Consider the following 23831-nt stretch of genomic DNA (forward strand, 5'->3'; position numbering starts at 1 on the left):
ATTAGCTGTCAGTATTTCCTCAGAATTCTGAGATTAAAGTCAGAACTGCGAAATATTATTTCTGATATTTTACTGAAATAAATTTTTAAAATCACTTTTTTTTTCAGTGTCCCTGATCCTCCTGCGTAGTTTAATGTTTTAAGTATATAAATAAGTATTTTACAGTACCGTTATTACCAAGTTTTTTGCGACCTGGAATTATTTTGTTCTGTTCGCGCATGCGCACAACGGATTTGATTCCGGGACGGATCGGGCAGTGACAGGGGGCGGGGCCACTGTGGCTCAGTCCTCGGATAACAAACAGCGCATGCGCAGACCGCGTCATCTCCTTACAGCCAGCCTCCGGTAGATGGCGCTAAAGCGCATCAGTCGCCAAGCGCCACAAAACAAGAAGAAGAAGAGGAAAAACACAAAAAAAAGCGGGAAGAAGTAGGGTACCCAAAAATGGAGGTCTCAGCCCCAGACTTTTTGATAATGTCTTCAAACGACCGCGGTCGGTCCTGGGGGGAAACAGAGACCAGGGATCTGATTAAAATATGGGCGGATGACACGATCCAGGCGATGCTGAACGGATTAACATTTAATCATAAAGTTTTCGTTCAAATTTCTGAGGTGATGAAGTGTAGGGGCTACGACCGAAACCCGAAGCAGTGCCGAGAGAAGATAAAGAAGCTCAGATTAGAGTATAAGAAGATCGTTGGGGAGAAGAAAAACGGATCAGAGAAAGGAGAAACAACATGGAAGTTCTTCGAAGCCATGCATGAAGTTTTAGGTCGTCCTGCACCGACCTGTGGTCGGAACTCTGCAGCACGTGGTAGGTTCTGGAAAAACCCTCCTTTCATTTCTATAGAACATCTGGAGAATAAATAGCAGCTGCTTTATCACCATGAGCCAAAATCTAACAATCCACACTGGAGATACAGGGAAACTAAACAGAGATCTATACTGTAAACCTTTTGATTTCCATTTTTAGAGGAGGATGATGATGATGAAGATGATGAAGAAGATTATTATGATGATGATGATGAGACAACAACATCAGAAGATGAGGAAGAGGATGGTGAGTAGCCTCTACACATTATTTATGCTTCACTAACTAATCTGAGATTATAAAGTCTGTCAAATTGAATCTTTTTATTATTTTTCTCTATTAGATTTAAAGGTTGATCATATTTTAACTCTATAATACAGGAAGTAGCTGTGCTTTTAAACTAGGGTTGTCAAAAGTATCGATACTCAAAAAAGCATCGATACTGAAACGTTGTATCCGGATACAATACTAGTTTTCAAAAGTATCGATACAGTGCTACCACAAGTGGCACCTAAACAGTCATTCATCTAAAGTGCAGAATAGAGGAAAATGCACTTTCTGAAAACTGTGGGATTGAATAATTCTACGCACTTTTCAGTTTCAGAATTTTTTTGTAACATGTGCAGCTGCTGAGAATGATTTTTGTTTCTTAACTGGTTTGGCTAGCGTCATTGTTATTTGTGCAAAGCATAGCCAAGGAAGGAACATTTAAAGCTACAGTGTGTAATAATTACAGGGATATACAGTCAGAAATGTAATATATTATATATAACTATGTTATTTATCATCATCTACGAGCTCAGCCTCTTAACCTTAATATTTGCGTTGCCTTAGAATTCGTTATTTATAATTACATAGGAGCGGGTCTCGCAGCCATGGAGGCAGACATCTTTGCGCTACGGCAGCGCAGAGCCAACAAACTAGCGATTGCGAGATCGCCAAAACGTCACAACGATGTAGAAAAAATAACGGGTATATTTATTATCTTAAGTCTACATGAAATCTATACCCTACACAGACTAATGAAATACTATCTGTAAAATTATCTATGTAAACAAACCTCATCACTTGAGAAGGTAGGTGATGCGGACGTCGTGGAAGACATTTTTTCCCGTAATGCTCGCCGTACTGTTGGGGGGGGAGAAGCGGTGGGGGGGAGATGTTCATGTTGCTGCAGTCTGCAGTCTGACCGCTAGATGTCGCTAAAAGTTACACACTGTAGCTTTAATTTTAATTTCGTAAGTTTTTTATCAAGCTTGCTTAATACTCTGCACAGCAAACAACCTCAAAATATTATTCTTATTGTTTATTGTATTTATTTATTGTATTTTAATTATTAATCAAAATATTTCTGTTGAAATTTTGAGTTTTTATCCTTGTGGTATTGAAAATGGTATCGAGTATTGAATATTTTCCTTAATATCAGTATCGAGTTGAAAAGTTTGGTATCGTGACAACCCTATTTTAAACTGAAAGAGCCAGCATCTATTATGAATTAAATAGTTATTATCTCATTGCTTTTTCATTCGATGAATGGATGATGTCTCTACGGAAGAGGATGAGGGCCACTGGAAAAAAAATGTTTAATCCAAGGGAGAAAGTCAGAGTGTGGGGCCCTAGGCAGAGACAGGCAGGGGCCCCTCTGAATAGAGAAGACAACACATAGAACAGCCCCATTCTCCAGATAGAGAAATGTTAATAGAATAGACATCCATTATCTGTTCTAGGTTGTGTCCCTCTCTTCTTGTCCCTTTTCTTCTTGTTTTCCTCTCTATGTTTTGTACTCAGCTGACTTTTCATGCTGTCTCTAAAGGAATGAAAGATTTTTTCCAAGCACTAAGCTCACTTAGCTGATTGCTCCTTCCTGTGTTTCCAAAAAGGCCAAAGTAAATAACCCAGTCCTTCTTTTCACTGTAGACAAGCCATGATCTGCTTATCTGTTCTCCATTTTTCATTTGGATGAAATAATAGCTGCATGAATCATGACAGCAGACAAGATAGAGGAGAGCAGGAGGCGGGGTTACCAATCTACTCGCTCTGGAGAGCAGAGTTCGCTGCTTTTAGATGTTGTCTCCAAAGTCTCCAGTAGCAGAAAAAAGTCTCTAGATTTGGCGCTAGGAGCTTTTTAGAAATCAAAGTGCTAGAGGGGTCTGAAAAGTGGCTAAATATAGCGACTAAAGCGCTAAGTTGGCAACACTGCTCTTTGCATGGTTTGTTTTCAAATGGTTTGCTGCTGTCTGTTTGGACCTTTCTGAACATGTGCAGCAAATGGACTTTTTGAGTTTTAACAACACTTTATTTACACAATTCAAAACATATAAAATATTGATGTAAAACGAGTGTCAGCTAAAACTCATTAAACGAGGAGCTCGTTAAATTGTAGTTCTTCTTCATCAGTAGATAAAATGTTGTTAAAACCCCACAGCTGCATAAATCCTCCATGTTCTGTGTCTCTGGAAGTTAAACTCCAGCCTTATTCTGGCTTTAACCTCCTCAGAGGCACGGCTTCAAGGTGAGCTCCCTCCTGCAGTCCGTTACTGCGGGACAATAAACGGCCATCTTTGCTTCACTCATTAAAGCATTTAAAAGTCGGGCCTTTGGGTTATTTTTCCTATTCTGGCAAACTCATTCTATAAAAAGAGCATTTGTAAAAAAAAAAAAAAAAAAAAAACTCCTAAAAACAGTAATTAAAAGGCTAAAAATGGTATTAAGTCTTGTGCGTTCCATAAAAACATGGAACACGTTTTTTAGACTGACTGCAGAAAGGACACTGGTTTAAAACACCCCGATTAATAACCGATAAAAACCAGTTTGTGGTGATGGCGCCGTGTAAGATCGTCCATTAGAGATCAGCAGTTGGTTTTTTCATGGAGGCTTGTATAAAGTCCTCCACTGGGGGCTTTTCTCTGAAGTTGCTCTGTTCAGATCCAGGCGGGCCGGTTCTGAAGGTGTCTTGGTATTTTTTATTTTTTTTGTTCAGCTGTAGCAAAGAGCTTTCTGGTCCATAGTCTATAAAAGCATTCTCTGTGGGTCCAGGTTGGAGAGCAGAGGTCCGCTTTGCTCAGGGAAGGAAGGATCCAGGATCAGGCCAGAAAAGGACACAAGAAATTAGTAAAATGTCTTCAGGTGCAACTGGTGCGATCTGGACTGACGCAGAGACCAAGGTTCTGATTGAAATATGGGCGGATGACGAGATCCAGGTGATGCTGAACACATCAAGACATAATAAGGAAACTTATCTTTAAATTTCTGAGGAGATGGCGTTTAGGGGCTACAACCGAGGCGCGAAACAGTGTCGAGAGAAGATAAACAAACTCAGATCTTTGTATAAGAGGATTGCTGAGGTGAAGAAGAACAATTCAGAGAAAGTAGGAATAACATGGATGTTCTTCAAAGCCATGGATGAAGTTTTAGGTTGTCCTGCACCGCAGAGGCCTGCAGTTCCTCTGCAGACCTGTGGTCGGAATTCTGCAGCACGTGGTAGGTTCTGGAAACATCCTTCCTTCATTTCTATAGAACATCTGGGGAATAAATAGCAGCTGCTTTATCACCATGAGCCGAAATCTAACAATCCACACTGGAGATACAGGCAAACTAAACAGATCTATACTGTAAACCTTTTCATTTCCATTTTTAGAGGATGACGATGACGATGATGATGATGAGACAACAACATCAGCAGATGAGGGAGAGGATGAGACCCCCTGCATCAGACAGGATGGTGAGTAGCCTCTACACTTTATTTATGCTTCACTAACTTTATTTGATCAGGATTAAAATCCCAAATCTGCTGAGATTATAAAGTCTGTCAAATTGAATCTTTTTATTATTTTTCTCTATTAGATTTAAAGGTTGATCATATTTTAACTCTATAATACAGGAAGTAGCTGTGCTTTTAAACTGAAAGAGCCAGCATCTATTAGGAATTAGTTATTATCTCATTCCTTTTTCATTTGACAAATTGGTTGATGTCTCCCTTCTCTTTCTAAAGTGAAGCTATATATATATATATATATATATATATACATATATATATATATATATATATATATATATATACATATATATATATATATACATATATATATATATATATATATATATACATATATATATATATATATATATATATATATATATATGTATATGTATATATATATGTATGTATATATGTATATATATATGTATGTATATATATATATATATATGTATGTATATATATATATATATATACATATATATATATATATATATACATATATATATACATATATATATATATATATATATATATATATATATATATATACATATATGTATTTATGTATATATTTGTGTATATGTATATATGTATATATATGTATATGTATTTATGTATATATTTGTATATATGTATATGTATGTGTATATACACTATATTGCCAAAAGTATTTGCTCACCTGCCTTGACTCACATATGAGCTTAAGTGACATCCCGTTCCTAATCCATAGGGTTCAATATGACGTCGGTCCACCCTTTGCAGCTAGAACAGCTTCAACTCTTCTGGGAAGGCTGTCCACAAGGTTTAGGAGTGTGTTTATGGGAATTTTTGACCATTCTTCCAGAAGCGCATTTGTGAGGTCGCACACTGATGTTGGACGAGAAGGCCTGGCTCTCAGTCTCCGCTCTAATTCATCCCAAAGGTGTTCTATCGGGTTGAGGTCAGGACTCTGTGCAGGCCAGTCAAGTTCATCCACACCAGACTCTGTCATCCATGTCTTTATGGACCTTGCTTTGTGCACTGGTGCACAGTCATGTTGGAAGAGGAAGGGGCCAGCTCCAAACTGTTCCCACAAAGTTGGGAGCATGGAATTGTCCAAAATGTCTTGGTATGCTGAAGCATTCAGAGTTCCTTTCACTGGAACTAAGGGGCCAAGCCCAGCTCCTGAAAAACAACCCCACACCATAATCCCCCCTCCACCAAACTTTACACTTGGCACAATGCAGTCAGACAAGTACCGTTCTCCTAGCAACCGCCAAACCCAGACCCGTCCATCAGATTGCCAGATGGAGAAGCGCGATTCGTCACTCCAGAGAACGCGTCTCCACTGCTCTAGAGTCCAGTGGCGGCGTGCTTTACACCACCGCATCCGACGCTTTGCATTGCACTTGGTGATGTATGGCTTGGATGCAGCTGCTCGACCATGGAAACCCATTCCATGAAGCTCTCTGCGCACTGTTCTTGAGCTAATCTGAAGGCCACATGAAGTTTGGAGGTCTGTAGTGATTGACTCTGCAGAAAGTTGGCGACCTCTTCGCACTATGCGCGTCAGCATCCGCTGACCCCGCTCCGTCAGTTTACGTGGCCTACCACTTCGTGGCTGAGTTGCTGTCGTTCCCAAACACTTCCATTTTCTTATAATACAGCTGACAGTTGACTGTGGAATATTTAGGAGCGAGGAAATTTCACGACTGGATTTGTTGCACAGGTGGCATCCTATCACAGTTCCACGCTGGAATTCACTGAGCTCCTGAGAGCGACCCATTCTTTCACAAATGTTTGTAAAAACAGTCTGCATGCCTAGGTGCTTGAATTTATACACCTGTGGCCATGGAAGTGATTGGAACACCTGATTCCAATAATTTGGATGGGTGAGCAAATACTTTTGGCAATATAGTGTATATATGTATATATATATATATATATATATATATATATATATATATATATATATATATATATATATATGTATATATATGTATGTATATATATTTATATATGTATATATATATGTATGTATATATATTTATATATGTATATATATATGTATGTATATATATATATATATATATATATATATATATATATATATATATATATATATATATATATATATATGTATGTATATGTATATGTTTCCATTCTAGTCCTCCTAACTGCTGTAGTCATTCCTGCTCTGAGCAGCAGATATCTTGGTGCTTGACTCCAGAGTCTCTCTTTGCACTTTGGCTCCCCCTGGTGGCCCTAAGCTGCCATCACAAGTTAAAAGAAGACCTTTGCTAAGTTTGCTCACACTTCCCTGATGTGAAAAACGCAAACATGGATCAGCTGCTGGTGGATGACACGATCAGCGAGGGTGAGATTTTTAGGGAGTTTCACACCTGAAGCGCTTCTGGAGGTCGACTGTGCTGCACTGCAGGCTCCTCCTCCTCTGACGCTCAGAGAAATGGCCGCAGGCATTGCTACTGGTTGCATCCTGCTGGCAAAGCTGCTATTTGAGGCCAACAGCTTCCTCGTTTCTTTCACTACTAATGTGACACTAAGTTATGACGTCAGAGGAAAGGGAGGAAATCCAAACTTTTTAGACTGGAGTCCCATCTGACTTATATTTCTTACCGGTATGTTGGAATTACTTACGAAATAAAATAATTACCATTTTCATTCATTATCAATCTAAAAATGTGCTTTCGGCCCCCAGAAGTAAATGCAGAAAAATATCTTTTCTGTGTCTGTTTGGGTCTGTTTGGGTGTTTCACTGCCGTCTTTTCACTGGTAGAGAATGAAAGCTGGGCTCAGTTGTCTCATTTCAAACAGATGGAGGCTTTCTGGAAACGTATCGTTTCATCTTGATATACTGTATATATATATTGTTTATTCTTAATGCACCTTTTTCCTCCCTGTTTGCACCTTCTTTAACTTCTATGCCAATATGTGACCAGTGAATTTCTCCGATGTGACATCAATAAAGTTAATCTAATCTAAGCTGTGCCACAAATTCTCAGCTGGAGAAATTGGTGCTGGACTTTGACTAGGCCATTCTCACCAATGAGTCTGATTTATGCTTTGATTGATTGGTTGACTTTATTGATCTGATAGTGGAGAAATGTACTCGTTACATCAGAAGAAGACACTGTCAAAGGAAGAAAAAGGTGTATGGGATAAATACAGTAAATGAAGTCCGTCCACAGATGACAGCTTTTTTATTTTGTTTTGTAGCAGAATTATTATACTGTTTATTATTATACAAGTTTTGATTGTTTGGTTATTGTTTTATTTAAAATTAACTGCTTCTCCAGTAAGCTCCAGTCTCTAACTGACTTCAATTCTATTCAGTGTATTTCTATAGCTCCAATTCACATCACGTCATCTCAGGTCACTTTCCAGTTCAACCAGATCATCCAGTCAGATTGATTCAAAGTTTTCTATCTAAGGAAAACCAGCTGATTGCATCGACTCATTGACTCTTCAGCAATCCCTCACACTAAGCATGCTTTAATATGTCCACCACATTGGATCAGTCCATTTGCTGCACATGTTCAGAAAGGTCCAAACAGACAGCAGCAAACCATTTGAAAACAAACCATGCAAAGAGCAGTGTTGCCAACTTAGCGCTTTAGTCGCTATATTTAGCCACTTTTCAGACCCCTCTAGCACTTTGATTTCTAAAAAGCTCCTAGCGCCAAATCTAGAGACTTTTTTCTGCTACTGGAGACTTTGGAGACAACATCTAAAAGCAGCGAACTCTGCTCTCCAGAGCGAGTAGATTGGTAACCCCGCCTCCTGCTCTCCTCTATCTTGTCTGCTGTCATGATTCATGCAGCTATTATTTCATCCAAATGAAAAATGGAGAACAGATAAGCAGATCATGGCTTGTCTACAGTGAAAAGAAGGACTGGGTTATTTACTTTGGCCTTTTTGGAAACACAGGAAGGAGCAATCAGCTAAGTGAGCTTAGTGCTTGGAAAAAATCTTTCATTCCTTTAGAGACAGCATGAAAAGTCAGCTGAGTACAAAACATAGAGAGGAAAGCAAGAAGAAAAGGGACAAGAAGAGAGGGACACAACCTAGAACAGATAATGGATGTCTATTCTATTAACATTTCTCTATCTGGAGAATGGGGCTGTTTGATGTCTTCTCCAGTCAGAGGGCCCCCTGCCTGTCTTTGCCTAGGGCCTAAAATTTCCTAAATCCGCCCCTGCATCCAAGATGTTTTTGCTGCTTCTGTAGTTGTTATTCTCCTGGTCCTTCTAGCATCCATCTGCTCCCGCTTAGTCCTTGTCAGGGTTAGGGGTCCATCCTGGACAGGTCTCCAGTCCATCACAGGGCAACACAGAGACAAAGAGGACAAACAACCATTCACACTCACACCTAAGGAGAATTTAGAGAAGCCAATTAACCTAACAGTCGTGTTTTTGGACTGTGGGAGGAAGCCGGAGTACCCGGAGAGAACCCACACATGCTCAGGGAGAACACGCAGACAACTGCGCTAACCACTGCTCCACCGTGCAGGCCGCTGTTCTGTCAGATCAGCATACCTATAGTCAATATGCCTGCGCAAGACGTCAGATCTGCGTTAATGTCTTTAGTTTTGGACGAAAAATAGACTTTAAAGTATCTCAATCAGTGTGTATCCCTTTAGTCATGTACGAAACAAATTTTAAAGTTGGATAGCTATACGCTTAAAAAAAAAAAACACCAAAAAGTAATTAAATTGTGTTTTTGTACATGACTAAAGGGACACACGTTGGTTGAGGTAGTTTAATGTTTAAACTAAATGGATAAACATGTGTTTACTCTGGGTTTGTTGGTCTAAGCAGGTATGCTCATCTGACAGAGCACCGTCATTCTAATATCTCCTGAAAAGACGGTATGATTGGACATCAGAATGTTTGTGGGTGGGTGGGGTGGCACTAATGTGGCACTAATGCAACACTAGAAACAAAAAGCAGAAATAAGTTCCTGTTTTTCAGACCTTTTCTCACCAAGCAACAGACTTTTCTTCTAACTGCTTCTCCTAAACTCCGTCTTTTCCCTTTCATAGCACCACGGAAACGTTTGGTGCTGTTTTCCACAAAGCAGGACATCGTCCTTCTGGGAGAGGTTGTCAACCTGAACCCCTTCGCTTCCAAAGAGCAAGGTGTGTTTTTTTTATTTCCTTTAAAGGCACAGATCATTAGAAAACACCGACGTGTATCAAAGACGAGCCCATGTATGATTCGTGTGATTAAATGCGCCGTCATCCTCACTGTCAGGCCGCATGTGGGACTTTGTGGGGGAGATGGTCACTGACGCCCTCCAGGGGGACTTCGAGGTAGACGGCAAGACGTGTAGGGAGAGGACCATGCTGCTGCTCGACTATTACAAGAAACAAGATTTTTCCAGTCTGCGCAGGTTGGTGGGTTTATATTTCCAGTAAGGCTTCGATCTGCTGAAGGTTTCAGTGTATAAAAAACATGTGAACTTAAATATGTGCTTTATTGTTTCGCTCTTTTATTGTTGACTGTTTACTTTGGAAAACATCTGCTGCCAAACCAAAAGTTTTTCCCTTTTTTAATAAAAAGAAAACTAAGTTGTTATTTCACCTTAGATAAAAGAAAGAAGCAACTTTAAAGTCGTAGGGAAATCATATTTAAATGTCAAATCATTCTGGCTTAAACATGTATATAAATGTTCTCTTTATAGGACTATATTGTCCCAAAAGTTAGAAATTTTCTATTTTAGAAAAATCCTGTCTTAAAATCTGTGTTTTCTTTCCGTTCTCTTCTGCAGGCCAGTTAGTTCTACGTCAGCCTGAACACCTAAATTCAGCCAATCATATATCAACGGTCATCTGTCAATCAAATGTTTTCAGTCAAAGCATCTTGATTCATATGTCGCAGCTAATATACGCAACGGTTGAAATCAGAGTAAGAATCAAGTATGTTATTGAGAAGAACCCAGAAAAGTCTGGAATTTGGGAGAACGGGAGCACGCAGCATAAATCTGGATCATCTGGAACAGAACTGATGACATCACCACACGCTCAGCTTGTCTGGAGCTGCATTTCACCTCCTGTTATAAATAGTCTCTAGATGATACTGAATTATGACTTTTTTCCTTTAGTGGAGGAATAATAATGAACACAATCAGATAAACACAGATCAAATGAACATTTTGCCAAATAAAACCAAAAATGGTCGTCAGAACCAGCGGTCCACACACCGCTATGCAGAGAGAGGGCCGCTATAGACGGGCTAACGGTAGCCCCGGGCGCTGCAGACGGGCTGATGGTTGGAACAACAGTTTCCCTACGACTTTAAATTTCAATTTTTCTACCTGAAAAGATGACGGATGACATTATGCTTTGAGGTGCTTGGTTCATTTGCTTTAAAGTTTAAATAGAAAACAAATACTTATAGTGTCTAATTTGATAGTTTGTGCAAAATTAAAACATCAGAACTGGAAAAAATGTGCAGCATTTTGTTGCTTATAGCATAAAATAATTCACTAAGATGGCAGACGACGCTAAATTCCTCATTCGGTCACGTGACCCACTGAGGCGCTGAGACATCAGTTTAGTCAGGAAGGAGTCGTTTTACATAGCGAGTCGATATTTATTCACCTTTGCGATGGAGATTTTATCCTTTAAGAAGGACGAATATGAAGCAGTCAGAGTCTTAGTGGTTTTCTAACTCGCTGGTTTAATCACCACTGCTAAATGTGGACCAAGAAAAGCAGACTTTGTTTTTGGTCCGCTGGATAAAACCTGGAACTAAACGCTATTTCTGACATTTAGAATTGAAAAATCTTCCTGGATGGAAGAGAAACGTCTTCAAACTTGGAAACAAAGTCCAGTGGATTGTTTTTGAACTTTTTTGGAAATACCTCAGGAATATTTTTACACGTTAATATCCGCCATTGTTAGAAGTAGCTTTTCTTCAACATGTCCAACATGATTTACTTTAACAGGTTTGGGACAGAGCGGTTGTACGCCAAGAAGGAGGATTTGCTTCGTCAGGTGATGGAGCTGGAGGCTGAGAAAAGCCCTCCAGTCAATGGTGACGGTCCAAAGCACCAAGTAAGAATCACTTAGACTATTTTTAGTGATAATAATAAGGTTATTTGCATTGCTTCTCCACAGTAAACAAAAGTGTTATGTTCTGAACTGCCTGGGCTGCTAACGTTTGGTGCCTTTCCATGTAGAGTTAATTACATGTTATAGATCTGAATATGAGCGACTTCTCCTTTAAACAAGGTTTAATCATTCTTATATCAGCTAAATCGTTCACCCAGAGACAATTGTCCTTTAATTCATGGTCATTTTCTTGGATAACTTTTGATCATATCCTTCATATGCAGAGCTCATGTTTGAATGTTTTAATAAACTGAAAAGAATCTAATTGAAATGTGATTCTGTCACCTTCAGCCTGAAGAGCGAAGGGATCAAATCAGTGAGGAGCTAGCTTGGTCTGAACCAGAAAAACCTGACATCACAACGCTGCCACCTGCTGGTGGTATGGATGTTAATACATCATCTTTATTAGGTACATTTAAAAAATTAATTTTTTCTTGCATAAACTACCGTTCAAAAGTTTGGGGTCACCTAAACAATTTAGTGTTTTCCTGAAAAGTCCCACTTATTCACCACCGTACGCTGGGAAATGAATAGAAAATAGAGTGAAGACATTGACAAGGTTAGAAATAATGATTTGTGTTTGAAATAAGAATTTTTTTTACATCAAACTTTGCTTTGGTCAAAGAATCCTCCATTTGCAGCAATTCCAGCATTGCAGACCTTTGGCATTCTAGCTGTTAATTTGTTGAGGTAATCTGGAGAAATTCCCCCCCACGCTTCCAGAAGCTCCTCCCACCAGTTGGATTGGTTGGATGGGCACTTCCTGCGTCCCATACGGTCAAGCTGCTCCCACAGCAGCTCAATAGGGTTCAGATCTGGTGACTGCGCTGGCCACTCCATTACCCATAGAATACCAGCTGCCTGCTTCTGCTCTAAATAGTTCTGCACAATTTGGAGGTGTGTGTAGGGTCATTGTCCTGTTGTAGGATGAAATTGGCTCCAATCAAGCGCTGTCCACTGGGTATGGCATGGCGTTGCAAAATGGAGTGATAGCCTTCCTTATTCAGAGTCCCTTTTACCCTGTACAAATCTCCCACCTTACCAGCACCAAAGCAACCCCAGAGCATCACATTACCTCCACCGTGCTTAACAGATGGCGTCAGGCATTCTTCCAGCATCTTTTCATTCGTTCTGCGTCTCACAAACGTTCTTCTTTGTGATCCAAACACCTCAGACTTGGATTCATCCGTCCACAACACTTTTTTCCAGTCTTCCTCTGTCCAATGTCTGTGTTCTTTTGCCCCTCTTACCGTATTTTCACGACCATAAGGCGCACCGGACTAAAAGGCGCACTCTCAGTTATGTGTGCCATTTCTGTATTTAACACACACATAAGGCGCACCGGACTATAGGGCGCGTTTTTTATATACAGGTACATGTCCTCTACTACCTTTAAATACCTCTACTGCGTATTTAAAAATACAGCGGGGGCAAAACTGAGTATGATTGTGCTTTATTCATGTATTTATTACAAAGTATTAATCAAACCCATCAAAGTCATCATCCTCTGTTATCCTCAGCATTCCTCTGAATAAAACAGCTGCGCTAAATCAGACATGCCAGTTTCCCCTTCTTCGCTGTCAGTCACTTTCCGTGCAGCGCAGCTCCTCAGAAATAATGCCGGCTTTTGCGAAAGCTTGAACAACAGAGCCAGCAGACACGTTAGTCCATCTACAATCCATCCGCAAACGGTGGCGTAACTTGCCCGGCGCTGCCTTCCATTTATCCTGAAACTGTGGTCTCCGTCTGTCATCCATCGCACCCACGCCGCTCGCAGCCTTACTGTGAACGGCTGCTCCACACCGATGTCGAGCGGTTGAAGCTCCTTTGTCAGACCCCCGGGATAACGGCGAGCACAGCGTTCATTTGATTCACCTTTTTTTCACATCGGCTGTGAGATGGGCACGCAGCGATGGTGATGCGTGGAAAAAACCACCTGGTCTCCTCACATACACCTGTCTCAGCCACGCATCCACCCAGCCTTTTCATTTGTGTTAATATCATATGTCATCAGAGCGATGTGTCTGTCTCGCTGTCAGCTCCCAGATCAGCTTCTCTGATTGGTTGATGCGGCGCGTCCAGCAGCAAAACTTCTATTTTTCCATCTCGAGCAGCAGCAGCGCGTTGGCGGTGCGTCAGATACTTAAAGGCTCCCGAGGCGCTGCACCTGCGGCTCAAAACGCGCTGCAGGACCTTTTGCTGCACCTATACGCGCGTCAACCATTGACTTTGCATGTAAACTCGCTGCTTCTGCTGCACCTGCTGGGTCCGGTTCACACCGATGTCGAGCGGTTGAACAGCGAGCACAGCGTTAATTTGTTTCCCCATGTTTTTCACATCAGCTGTGAGATGGGCACACATGGAGTTACATATTAACAGCGATGGTGAGGGGTGGAAAAAAAAAAACACCTGGTCTCCTTACATTCAGCCACTCTTTCATCATCTCCTCAATGAGGTGGTCTCAAAAGTCGCAGTTACAACACACATAAGGCGCACCGCACCATAGGGCGCACCGCACATTTTGAGGGAAAAAAAAGACGTTTAAGTGCGCCTTATAGTCGTGAAAATACGGTAATCTTTTTCTTTTATTGGCCAGTCTCAGATTTGGCTTTTTCTTTGCCTCTCAGCCCTGAAGCCCAGAATCCTGCAGCCGCCTCTTCACTCTAGATGTTGACACTGGTGTTCTGCGGGTACTATTTAATGAAGATGCCAGTTGGGGACCTGTGAGGCGTCTGTTTCTCAAACTAGAGACTCTAATGTACTTATCTTCTTGCTCAGTTGTGCAACGCGGCCTCCCACTTCTTTTTCTACTCTGGTTAGAGTAGGGCTGGGCGATAATTCAATAACGATATATATCGATCGATAGACGTGTGGCGCAATAGAAAAAAACAGGGTCGATAAAAGTTCGATAAAAAAGAAATGCAGTTTTCCTTCCTTCTCATTGTAGCCTAGCATGTAGGTTTATGCTAGTCACTGCTTCCTCCCAACCAATGACAATCGCGGACCCAGGCACGTCGTCACCAAGCGCCGCCCTCTCAAACCACAACACAGAGCACATGAAGATGTCGCAGCAAGGAGAGGCGGAGGAAATTGTTCCAAAGAAGGGTTTTTGTAGTTCGGCAGTCTGGCAGTATTTCGGTCATGGCAAGTCGGACCAAAAACAAACCACAGTCATCTGGAAAATGTGTCGGGAACCAGTGAAAACCAGTCTGATAACGAAACCAACTTTTTTTTTTTTTTTTTTATCATCTCAGCCGCTCACAGCCGCAGGAGTACGAGCTGTGTAGGCCCCGGCGCGGCTCTCCTCCGAGGAATCTTCGGAAAATATATATATATTTTCAGTTCTGGGCAGTTTCCCACGTAGTTCTAACAATTGAGATAAAAATGCTGAGGGGCCAGAAACTTCAAAGTAATAACTCAGGTTAAAGCAGGAAACGGCGGCGGCAGTGGGGGGGCATTTATTTATTTGTTATATTTATTTTGGTCACTTTTCTGGTCACTTTAGTTTATTCTTTGTCAGTATTTAATAACATAACTCAGGTCTCTTAAGTTATTTTTCTTTAAAACAATTCTGTTATGGTTAAAAAAGTTGGTTAAATAAAGATTTAATTCGAAGTCTGTGTTTGTGTTTTTTTATTAAAATTAAATCATTTAGCAATATTATAAAAAGTCCAGGCAGAGCTGCACATAAAATATGGTTTCAAATCTTTTCAATAATTATCGATATCGATCAATATGCATTTTTTTTTATCGATAAGCTTTTTTTCTATATCGCCCAGCCCTAGGTTAGAGCCTGTTTGTGCTGTCCTCTGAAGGGAGTACTACACACCGTTGTAGGAAATCTTCAATTTCTTAGCAATTTCTCGCATGGAATAGCCTTCATTTCTAAGAAGAAGAATAGACTGTCGAGTTTCAGATGAAAGTTCTCTTTTTCTGGCCATTTTGAGCATTTAATTGACCCCACAAATGTGATGCTCCAGAAACTCAATCTGCTCAAAGGAAGGTCAGTTCTGTAGCTTCTGTAACGAGCTAAACTGTTTTCAGATGTGTGAACATGATTGCACAAGGGTTTTCTAATAATCAATTAGCCTTCTGAGCCAATGAGCAAACACATCGTACCATTAGAACACTGGAGCGATAGTTGCTGGAAATGGGCCTCTATACACCTATGTAGATATTGCACCAAAAACCAGACATTTGCAGCTAGAATAGTCATTTACCACATTAGCAATGTATAGAGTGTATTTCTTTAAGTTAAGACTAGTTTAAAAAGTACAGAGCTTTTCCTTCAAAAATAAGGACATTTCAATGTGACCCCAAACTTTTGAACGGTAGTGTGTGTGAATTAAACTCCTCCCTTCCCAAATACGTTCCTTCACATTTTAAAGTTCTTTTCTAGTCGCTGCAGAAGCAGAGGATGAACGTGCGCCCGCGGCAGAGCTTCCAGCGGCGCCTGCAGCCAAGCGGCCCTGCCACTGCTGCTTCAAGACCTACGCTGGGATTCTGAGCTTCCTGGAGAAACGCTCAGAGGCCGAGCAGCGGCTCCGGGAGGAGGAGCTGTCCTTCCGCCGACAGGAGTTGGACATTCAGAAGAGTAGGATTTCTTACGTTGAATCTAGCTCTCCATTCACGTAAAGCCGGGCTTACACTGTGCGATCATTGCATGCAGCTACAGCTAAAACTGTACCATGAAATTGCAGGATTTAAAAGTTCACAGCTCACAATGTTTGTTCTCACACAGGGTTCCCGCAGGTCCTTAAAAAGTCTTAAAAGGCATTGAATTCTTCAAAATAAAACTAAGTACGGAAGAGGATTAGGGCCACTGAAAAAAAAAAAAGGTTAACTGACTTTTAAAAATTTTTTTCAGTTTAGTATGGGAATTCTAATACTCAGAATTCTGACTGAATTCTGACAATAAAAAAAGTCAGAAATCTGACTTTTTTCCCATACTATACTGAAATAAAATAAAAAAAAAAATCAGTTGACATTTTTTTTTTCAGTGGCCCTAATCCTCTTCTGTAACTAAGGCCTTAATTGGTATTAAAATGTCTTCAATCAGTCTTTCGTAGGTCTTAATTTTTAAAACATCATAAATATGATTATTTTTAGTATGATTTATTTTTGTAATCTAAATAAAACATTAAAATTGACCTTTTTGTTTATAAAAAAAAAAAAAAAACGGCTCGCCATTATTGGTTCCGTCCCGATAGCGGAACCAATAAAGCGTTGTTGCTGCCGGGACATTTGGGAGATGCTCCATTATTTTTTTGTCTGGAAAATCTGAGCAAGTGTAAATGTAACCAAAATTGTCTCCAGCCAAGAGTTTCCTCCATGGCTAAAACCAGGGAACATACATGAGGCTCAGTGGATTTATGCAAGAAGTCATTCAAGCTCAGAACGATGGGAATTAAGTAGGGGTGTAAATCACATCCATCATGGCGATTCGATTCAGTATCGATTTCCTGACCCAACGATTCGATTATTTTCGATACTCAAGAATACACCACGATTCGATTCGATTAATAATTTTTTTTTTTTTTTTTTACACCTTACAGGCTAAACAAAGTTTCACGTTTGAAATAAATCAATGAAAGCTGTAATATCATTATGCATTTTTTTTAGAAACAACAGCAAATAACAGAAGTAGAAAAGTTGCATCAAAAAATACTGCAGAAAATCAGTGCAATGAGTGCAATGCAATACTTCGGCTCCAGACGCCCCGCCCCCTCCACAGACGCTCCGCTGCACCTCCCCCAGATTGTAGCTGACCGCAGACAGGATGCCGGCTTGTTTTGTTTTTATGACCGAAATTGCGGAAAACAACTCGTGAAGTTTGACCCGCTAGAAGAGCGAGGTGCGCGAGAACGCTGGGACCCTTTTTCCACCTGGATCTCCGCTCTTTTTGGCCCTCATGTCCCTCCGTCGTCGGACTAAACTCGCACCCACTTCCTCGCCGCCTCGGCCGTATCTAGACCCACAGCGTGTAGCACAGACCATGCTTCAATATTGAGCATAAATCAAAAATGTCTGCATCAAGCTCACTGCAACACACTGCTGTAAGAGTATAACCAGGAAGCGAGGTAGGAGGGCAAAATAGGTTAGCGCCACCGCAGCACGGGAGGGAGAATTACGCCCAGGATCAAATAGATAAAAATAGACCGGAGGAGAAAAAAAACATGAATCGATTCTCTTGCGGACGTATCGATGCATCGGATCGTCGGCTGTTGGATCGATGCACCGATACAAAACGATTATTATTTACACCCCTAGAATTAAGGCAGTGGAGTCGCACATGCGAAGCACGAAACACAAAGCGTCAAAATGGAGTTACAGAGAAACAGCCGGTATTTCTCAGTTTAGTTCCACCCTTGTCTCTGCAACGCCTCCACTTATCACCAAATCAAACATACTAAGAAAACCATACAAAGAAAAATAGCTGCAAAAAGACTTAGCACTGGTTATGTTGGGGCTTTAAAACTGATTTGTTTTGTTCCCTGCTAAAACAAAGTTTGTGAATTCAGTTAAATAATTGTTCAAATATATCTGTCATTTGTGTGTTTTTAGCTTTCTTCCTGTATGGGAAGCTTTTCAACATTTGAAACATTAGTGCAGTGGTTTATGCTAAAATAAACCTTTGGGTTAAGTTGATGCAAGCAGGTTTTTCTTGTGAATTTGGTCTTAAATTTTTAACTCCCTAGTTAGACCGGTCGCAATGGAAACAATCAGTGAGCTACAGGATGGAACATTGATAATGATCTCATTTTCAAGAGGACTTAAGACTTTTAAAATAAAGATAAATTCATCACTTTGACACAGACTGGCTGTTTCATAGCATCAGCAGATTAACTTAGAATAAAAAAATAGGCCGATCACATTGCATATTTATTATGACATTAAAGGAATAGTACACCCAAAACATGATTAGCCTTCATTTTCTACTCACCCCCATGCTGAACAACACTCTGGAGTACTTTTTTGATATCTCAAATGCATCTGGAGATCTGGGAGGCTTCTTGCTGTCTGCTGACATTCAAATAATGGAGGTCTGTGGCGCCCGAGGCAGAAAGGTCCATAAAAGTCCACAAAAAACGTGTCAATATTCCTCCATACTATATCCTATCCTATAGGATATAGGATCCTATCCTATACACTACTGTTTATGCCGAGCATAAACAGTAGTGTATAGGATTTCCTAAAAGCGCGTTCACAAGTCTACGGAAACCGCGGCAGACCAAACCAGATGAAAGTGCGCATTCAGCTCGGCAAAGAACTCATGCTCTTCCTCAACACTGAAGTCCTCAGACATTTTTCTTTCGTTGTTTCTTTCTTTGCACAGGTAAACAGCACATTTCTTCTTCTACGCTTGCATTATCGGCAGAGCAGACGTTGAATGCGCACTTTCATCTGGTTTGGTCTGCCGCGGTTTCCGTAGACTCCTGAACGCGCTTTTAGGAAATCCTATACACTACTGTTTATGCTCTAAAAACATTCTAAATGACTTCGTTTCCAGTAAATTCTGGACGCTACCCACTCAGGACACTTGGAATGCATTGGACGAGCAGTATGGAGGAATATTGACACGTTTTTTGTGGACTTTTATGGACCTTTCTGCCTCGGGCGCCATAGACCTCCATTATTTGAATGTCAGCAGACAGCAAGAAGCCTCCCAGATCTCCAGATGCATTTGAGATATCAAAAAAGTACTCCAGAGTGTTGTTCAGCATGGGGGTGAGTAGAAAATGAAGGCTAATCATGTTTGGGTGTACTGTTCCTTTAACTACATAGACCATGATCCTTTGCGCTGCGTTGTCATCCCCACCAGCCAATAGGATTGCACGCTGTCCTCACAAGCTCAAAGCAAGCTCGCATGGCCGACAGCGATAGTTGTAAGGATGAAAACAACAACCCCGAAGTTGAGATCGTGCCCGCCCCCGCAGCTTTTCAGTCAGATGTCTGGAAACATTTTGGTTTCGCCGTGTCAAAAAACGCAAAAGGAGAGAAGGTAGTGGACAGACAATGGACTATATGCAAGCACCCCCGCAGTAAACTGCGATACAACACAGGAAACAAAAGCAATATGCAAAGTCATCTGACGGCTCATCATCCAGAAAAGTTTGCAAAGAATGTCCGGTCCGGTCAAAAAACCCTGAAGGAGGCATTTTTTTTCTTCTTGAAATGTAGATCTTTTGATGTTTCTGATGAAAAATGTGAACATAAGCTAACTGATAGGTCAGTGTTTTAAAAAAAGGCTTTTTGACTATTTTATTTAAGTTATGTTCCTAAATACCAGTTTTAAAAGGCTGCTTTTACTTGCCTTGCACATTTAAACCTGACTTTTTTTTTTTTTTTTTTTTTTTTTTTTTTTTTTACAGTGTCCTGTCTGGCAAGGTGGCAATAAGAATAATTGTCTTGATGCCAAAAGGAGCCCAACAGATTTTACTTTCACAAGTGTAGCGGTATCGCAATTGCCATACCGCTCCACTTGTTTCATGTATATAAATTGCTTTATTATAATTATGCAGGGAGTTTTACAGTTCATATGGACACTGCAATGTAAGTAGAGCAGAAAAACAGAAGAAGAAGAAGAAGGAAAAAGAAAAAAACAGGACAAAAGATGAAAGAAAGAGGAGATAGGAAGGAGACAATGACAAAACATTTCAGTCTGCTTCAACACCTGCAATGAGATGGAGAAAAAAAAAAAAAAGAACAGCACAACCAAAAAACATGGTACGAGATATACAATAAAGCAAACACCTTGAAACTATCACTAAAGTAATATTATTAAGTCTGACATGTACTCTGTGTTACCTGAAGATATGAATGTGGGGTTTCTGTTTGGAAGTGAATCTCTAAGTACCTGAAGCCTAGCACCTGTAGTTGTTTGTGAGGGTGAACTTGTGCATGTAAAGTTTTAACCATAGAAAAAATGCTCAATAGTGGTTGTGGAGAGCCGGAGAGGCACACCCCCCAGAGCACTGAGTCCAGCGCCGGGAGACCCAAAGCCCCAGGCGCCCAAGGGGACCCCAGAAGCGAAGGCACCAAGGCGGGGCCAGCCCCGGAAATCAGACCCCACCAAGGCAGGAGGAGAGACAGCCACGAGGAAGCCCCCCAGCCACCGCCATGCCGGCGCCCCGGGGAGCCGCGGGGACGAGTCCGCGGGCCCCGCCGGCAGCCGGCCACCCCGAAGTAGGGCCGGGCGCCGAACACCAGCCCCCCCACGGCGCCGACCGAAACGCCCCAGCCCCACAGAGCACCGAAACACGCCCCGCCCCCCCGCACCAAGCCCCGGCGACCGGCCGCAACACCCACCGCGACCGCACCACCAAGGAAAACACTCAGGCGGCCCCGCCCCCGGCCGGGGCCCATGCGCATCCGCCGCGAACCGGCCACGAGCGCCGCGGGACCCCCCCCAAAACGCCCCCCCGGCCAAAAGCGCAGCCCCACCCCACCAAGACCGATGCCAACAGCGCGCAACGAAACACACCGCGCACAGAATCAGCCCGAGAGCAGAAAAGCCGCCCGGCGCAAAACCGCAAGAGGAGCAGACCGCAGCCGGCGCAACCACCCCCCCCAGCAGCCCGAGGGGCAGCACAAAGCCAGAGCGGAGCGAACCGCGCCGCCCCCCCACCGGACGATGCCAAAGCAGCCCAGCCACGTCCGCCACCCCCCCCCCCCCCGCAGCCCGCACCAGGCCCCGACACGCGGCCAGAGCAGCTCCGCCGCCCCGGCCCCCCCACCACGCGCCGGTCATAGCCACCCCAGGCCCCCACCCGCCCCGCAGCCCCACCCGCCGCGATCAGCGGGAAAACCTGACTTAACTCGATATTTGTTTGCACTTAAAGGGATTTCCCTATTGTTTACAATTGTTTGCTTCTTAATTTGAACATTATTCACAGAAGAATCAACAGAATATTGATGTTCCTGACGACAACTTGCACTTTAAAAGCACGATGTGATCAGCGTTTTATGTTGTAATGATCCATAAATACAACAATAAATTGCCTGTTGACTGGCAAAAGCAGAAGAAATGTCAGTTTTTTTGCTGTTATCGTCACAAACACTCCTGAGTTATTTAATAATACCGTGAGCTTTTCCACAATATCGCAATAAATATCGTACCGTGAGATTTTGATATCGTTACATCCCTAGTGTCTCTGTGGGAGTGGGGAGTACCAATATGGCGGACGGTGGCTTCACTTTTTTAGGCAATCAGCGATCCAGTGAATAAATAGAGATAATTGGATCTGCATGGCCAAAAACCAACCATCGGACTTAAAATATCTGCCTTATAAAAAGAAAAATATAACATTTCTCTTCCTTCAATTTAAAGTGAAGAGTCTTTTTATTTTTATAATCGTTTTTCATTTCAGGTAAAATCGCTCTGGAGAGAGAACGGCTGGAAGTGGAGAAAAAGGAGAGGGAGCAGCGGTTTGAGCTGGAGAGCCAGGAGAGGCGGGTCATTTTAAACCTGCTGAAAGAGAAAGTGCTGACAGGCTGAGGATCTGCCAACATGGAGGGAAGACGCTACAGCTAGAAGATCAGAGGAAGAGTGAGCCACGATCCCAGAATCTGATCCCAGCTCTGTTCGGCTCACCCCGCCTCGCTATACGTCAGCAGTTTGCTAACGTCGCTACTGAAACTGGATGAGGACATCGCTGCTAGAGTCTAAACCACTGCTGAAACGTTACAGATAAGCTGCTGCATCTATGGACTGGAACAGAACTTTGTTAACCAGATAAAACACTGGATCCCAGTGGCTCCCATTGGGTTCATCTGCTGGGTTACAGGCTGCTGTCTTGGAGAACACACGTCTGAATGGCTCAGAGCTATTTTTTTTTATTCAAAAAGTCAATAAACGAATCATTTTATTTCAGTGTTAATTTCTGTTTAAAGTAACAGATTAGAACGAACCTTTTTTAGAATCAACCTTTACTGGTTGATCATTTTCTTTAATCGCGCTGATTTTTAATTGGTGACCTAGAAATTAAACTGTAGGTCAGGGATGTCAAAGTCAAATACACAGAGGGCCAAAAAAATGCTGCAAACTGAACCAAGACCTAACATTGTTTTTTTTTTTTATTATTATTAATATCAATTTTATTAATAACCTTTTATCATATTAATAAACGTATTAAGATAAATACATAAAGGAAAGTGCATGCATTATAAACTGAAAAGGCATTACTGTGCTGCTCTATGATCGATCACTGCTTTCAACTAGTTAAATAAGAAAAACAAAACTTCAAAGAAAAATCACGTCTTCTACAAAGAAATGTTCAAATTTAGTGATGAGTCACAGAAGCAGAGGCAGAATTCAGCCAGAGGTTCTTCAGGCTGATTGAAGCCAGAATAAAAGGAGCCTGGATGGAGGGAGGGGGCGGAGCTTATACTGCAGGTGATGGAGATGGACACTAACAGAAAATGCAACATCAGGACAGAAGTGGGTAGATGTCAAAGTTACTTCTGCTGGTTTATAGTCCTCTTAGTTTTCCATCGTTCAGCTGTTCTTCTGAGGCCTCCATTCATTCTTTTCACAAATTGCCCTAAATTATTTGGCTCTTTTATTAAGGTAGCTTTTCACCAATATATATATTTTATTTAATAACCACTGCAAACACGTCCTCATTCTAAACATTCTGATTCATCTGCTGTTTTCACACATTATTGAAACACATTCGTCTAATCCTATTATTGCATTTCTAGGTGACTCTGATCTGTCTGGATCAATAAAAAATTTTGACAACTTTTCTCACAGAGGTGAGATTTAAACAGCTCTGAAATGGTTAAATAAAAAAATAAGTGAGCAGCAGGCTGGATCTGACATTAAAAAAAATATTTAAAAAATGACCAAGCAATCAAAAGCTGTATAATATACAGTATAACAATCCTGTATAATATTCCAGCTATCAATCAATCAATAATAAACAACCCTGATCACTGGCGGAGCGGTGTAAGACCTCCTCCCCTCCACCAGATGGCAGTAAATGGGTTCAGAGTGGGTAAATCAAAGAGACAGAGAAGGAGCTCCCTGATTGGTTGAACCTTGGTAGCTGTGTGGTTTATCCAATGAACGTGATTGTGGGTGGAGCTTATGTTCTCTTTAATCTGTGTGTGAGCGCCATAGACATACACAAAAGAACAGAAGC

General features: G+C 41.5%; 1 protein-coding gene across 1 annotated transcript; it reads left to right on the forward strand.

The window, feature by feature from the left end:
- The first annotated feature begins 319 nt into the window (after window positions 1-319).
- si:dkey-45d16.4 (stress response protein NST1) lies at window positions 320-22553 on the forward strand. The gene is made up of 9 exons (XM_038271631.1): window positions 320-814; window positions 974-1060; window positions 4449-4532; window positions 9613-9708; window positions 9824-9962; window positions 11520-11628; window positions 11977-12094; window positions 16085-16279; window positions 22056-22553. Exons 1-9 carry the CDS (start codon window positions 445-447, stop codon window positions 22181-22183), a joined length of 1326 nt encoding a protein of 441 aa, XP_038127559.1. The 5' UTR covers window positions 320-444; the 3' UTR covers window positions 22184-22553.
- The last annotated feature ends 1278 nt before the right edge of the window (window positions 22554-23831 follow it).

This window comes from Cyprinodon tularosa, unplaced genomic scaffold (genome assembly GCF_016077235.1).
Source record: "Cyprinodon tularosa strain WSP-4 unplaced genomic scaffold, ASM1607723v1 ctg801, whole genome shotgun sequence".
Lineage (NCBI taxonomy): Eukaryota > Metazoa > Chordata > Actinopteri > Cyprinodontiformes > Cyprinodontidae > Cyprinodon > Cyprinodon tularosa.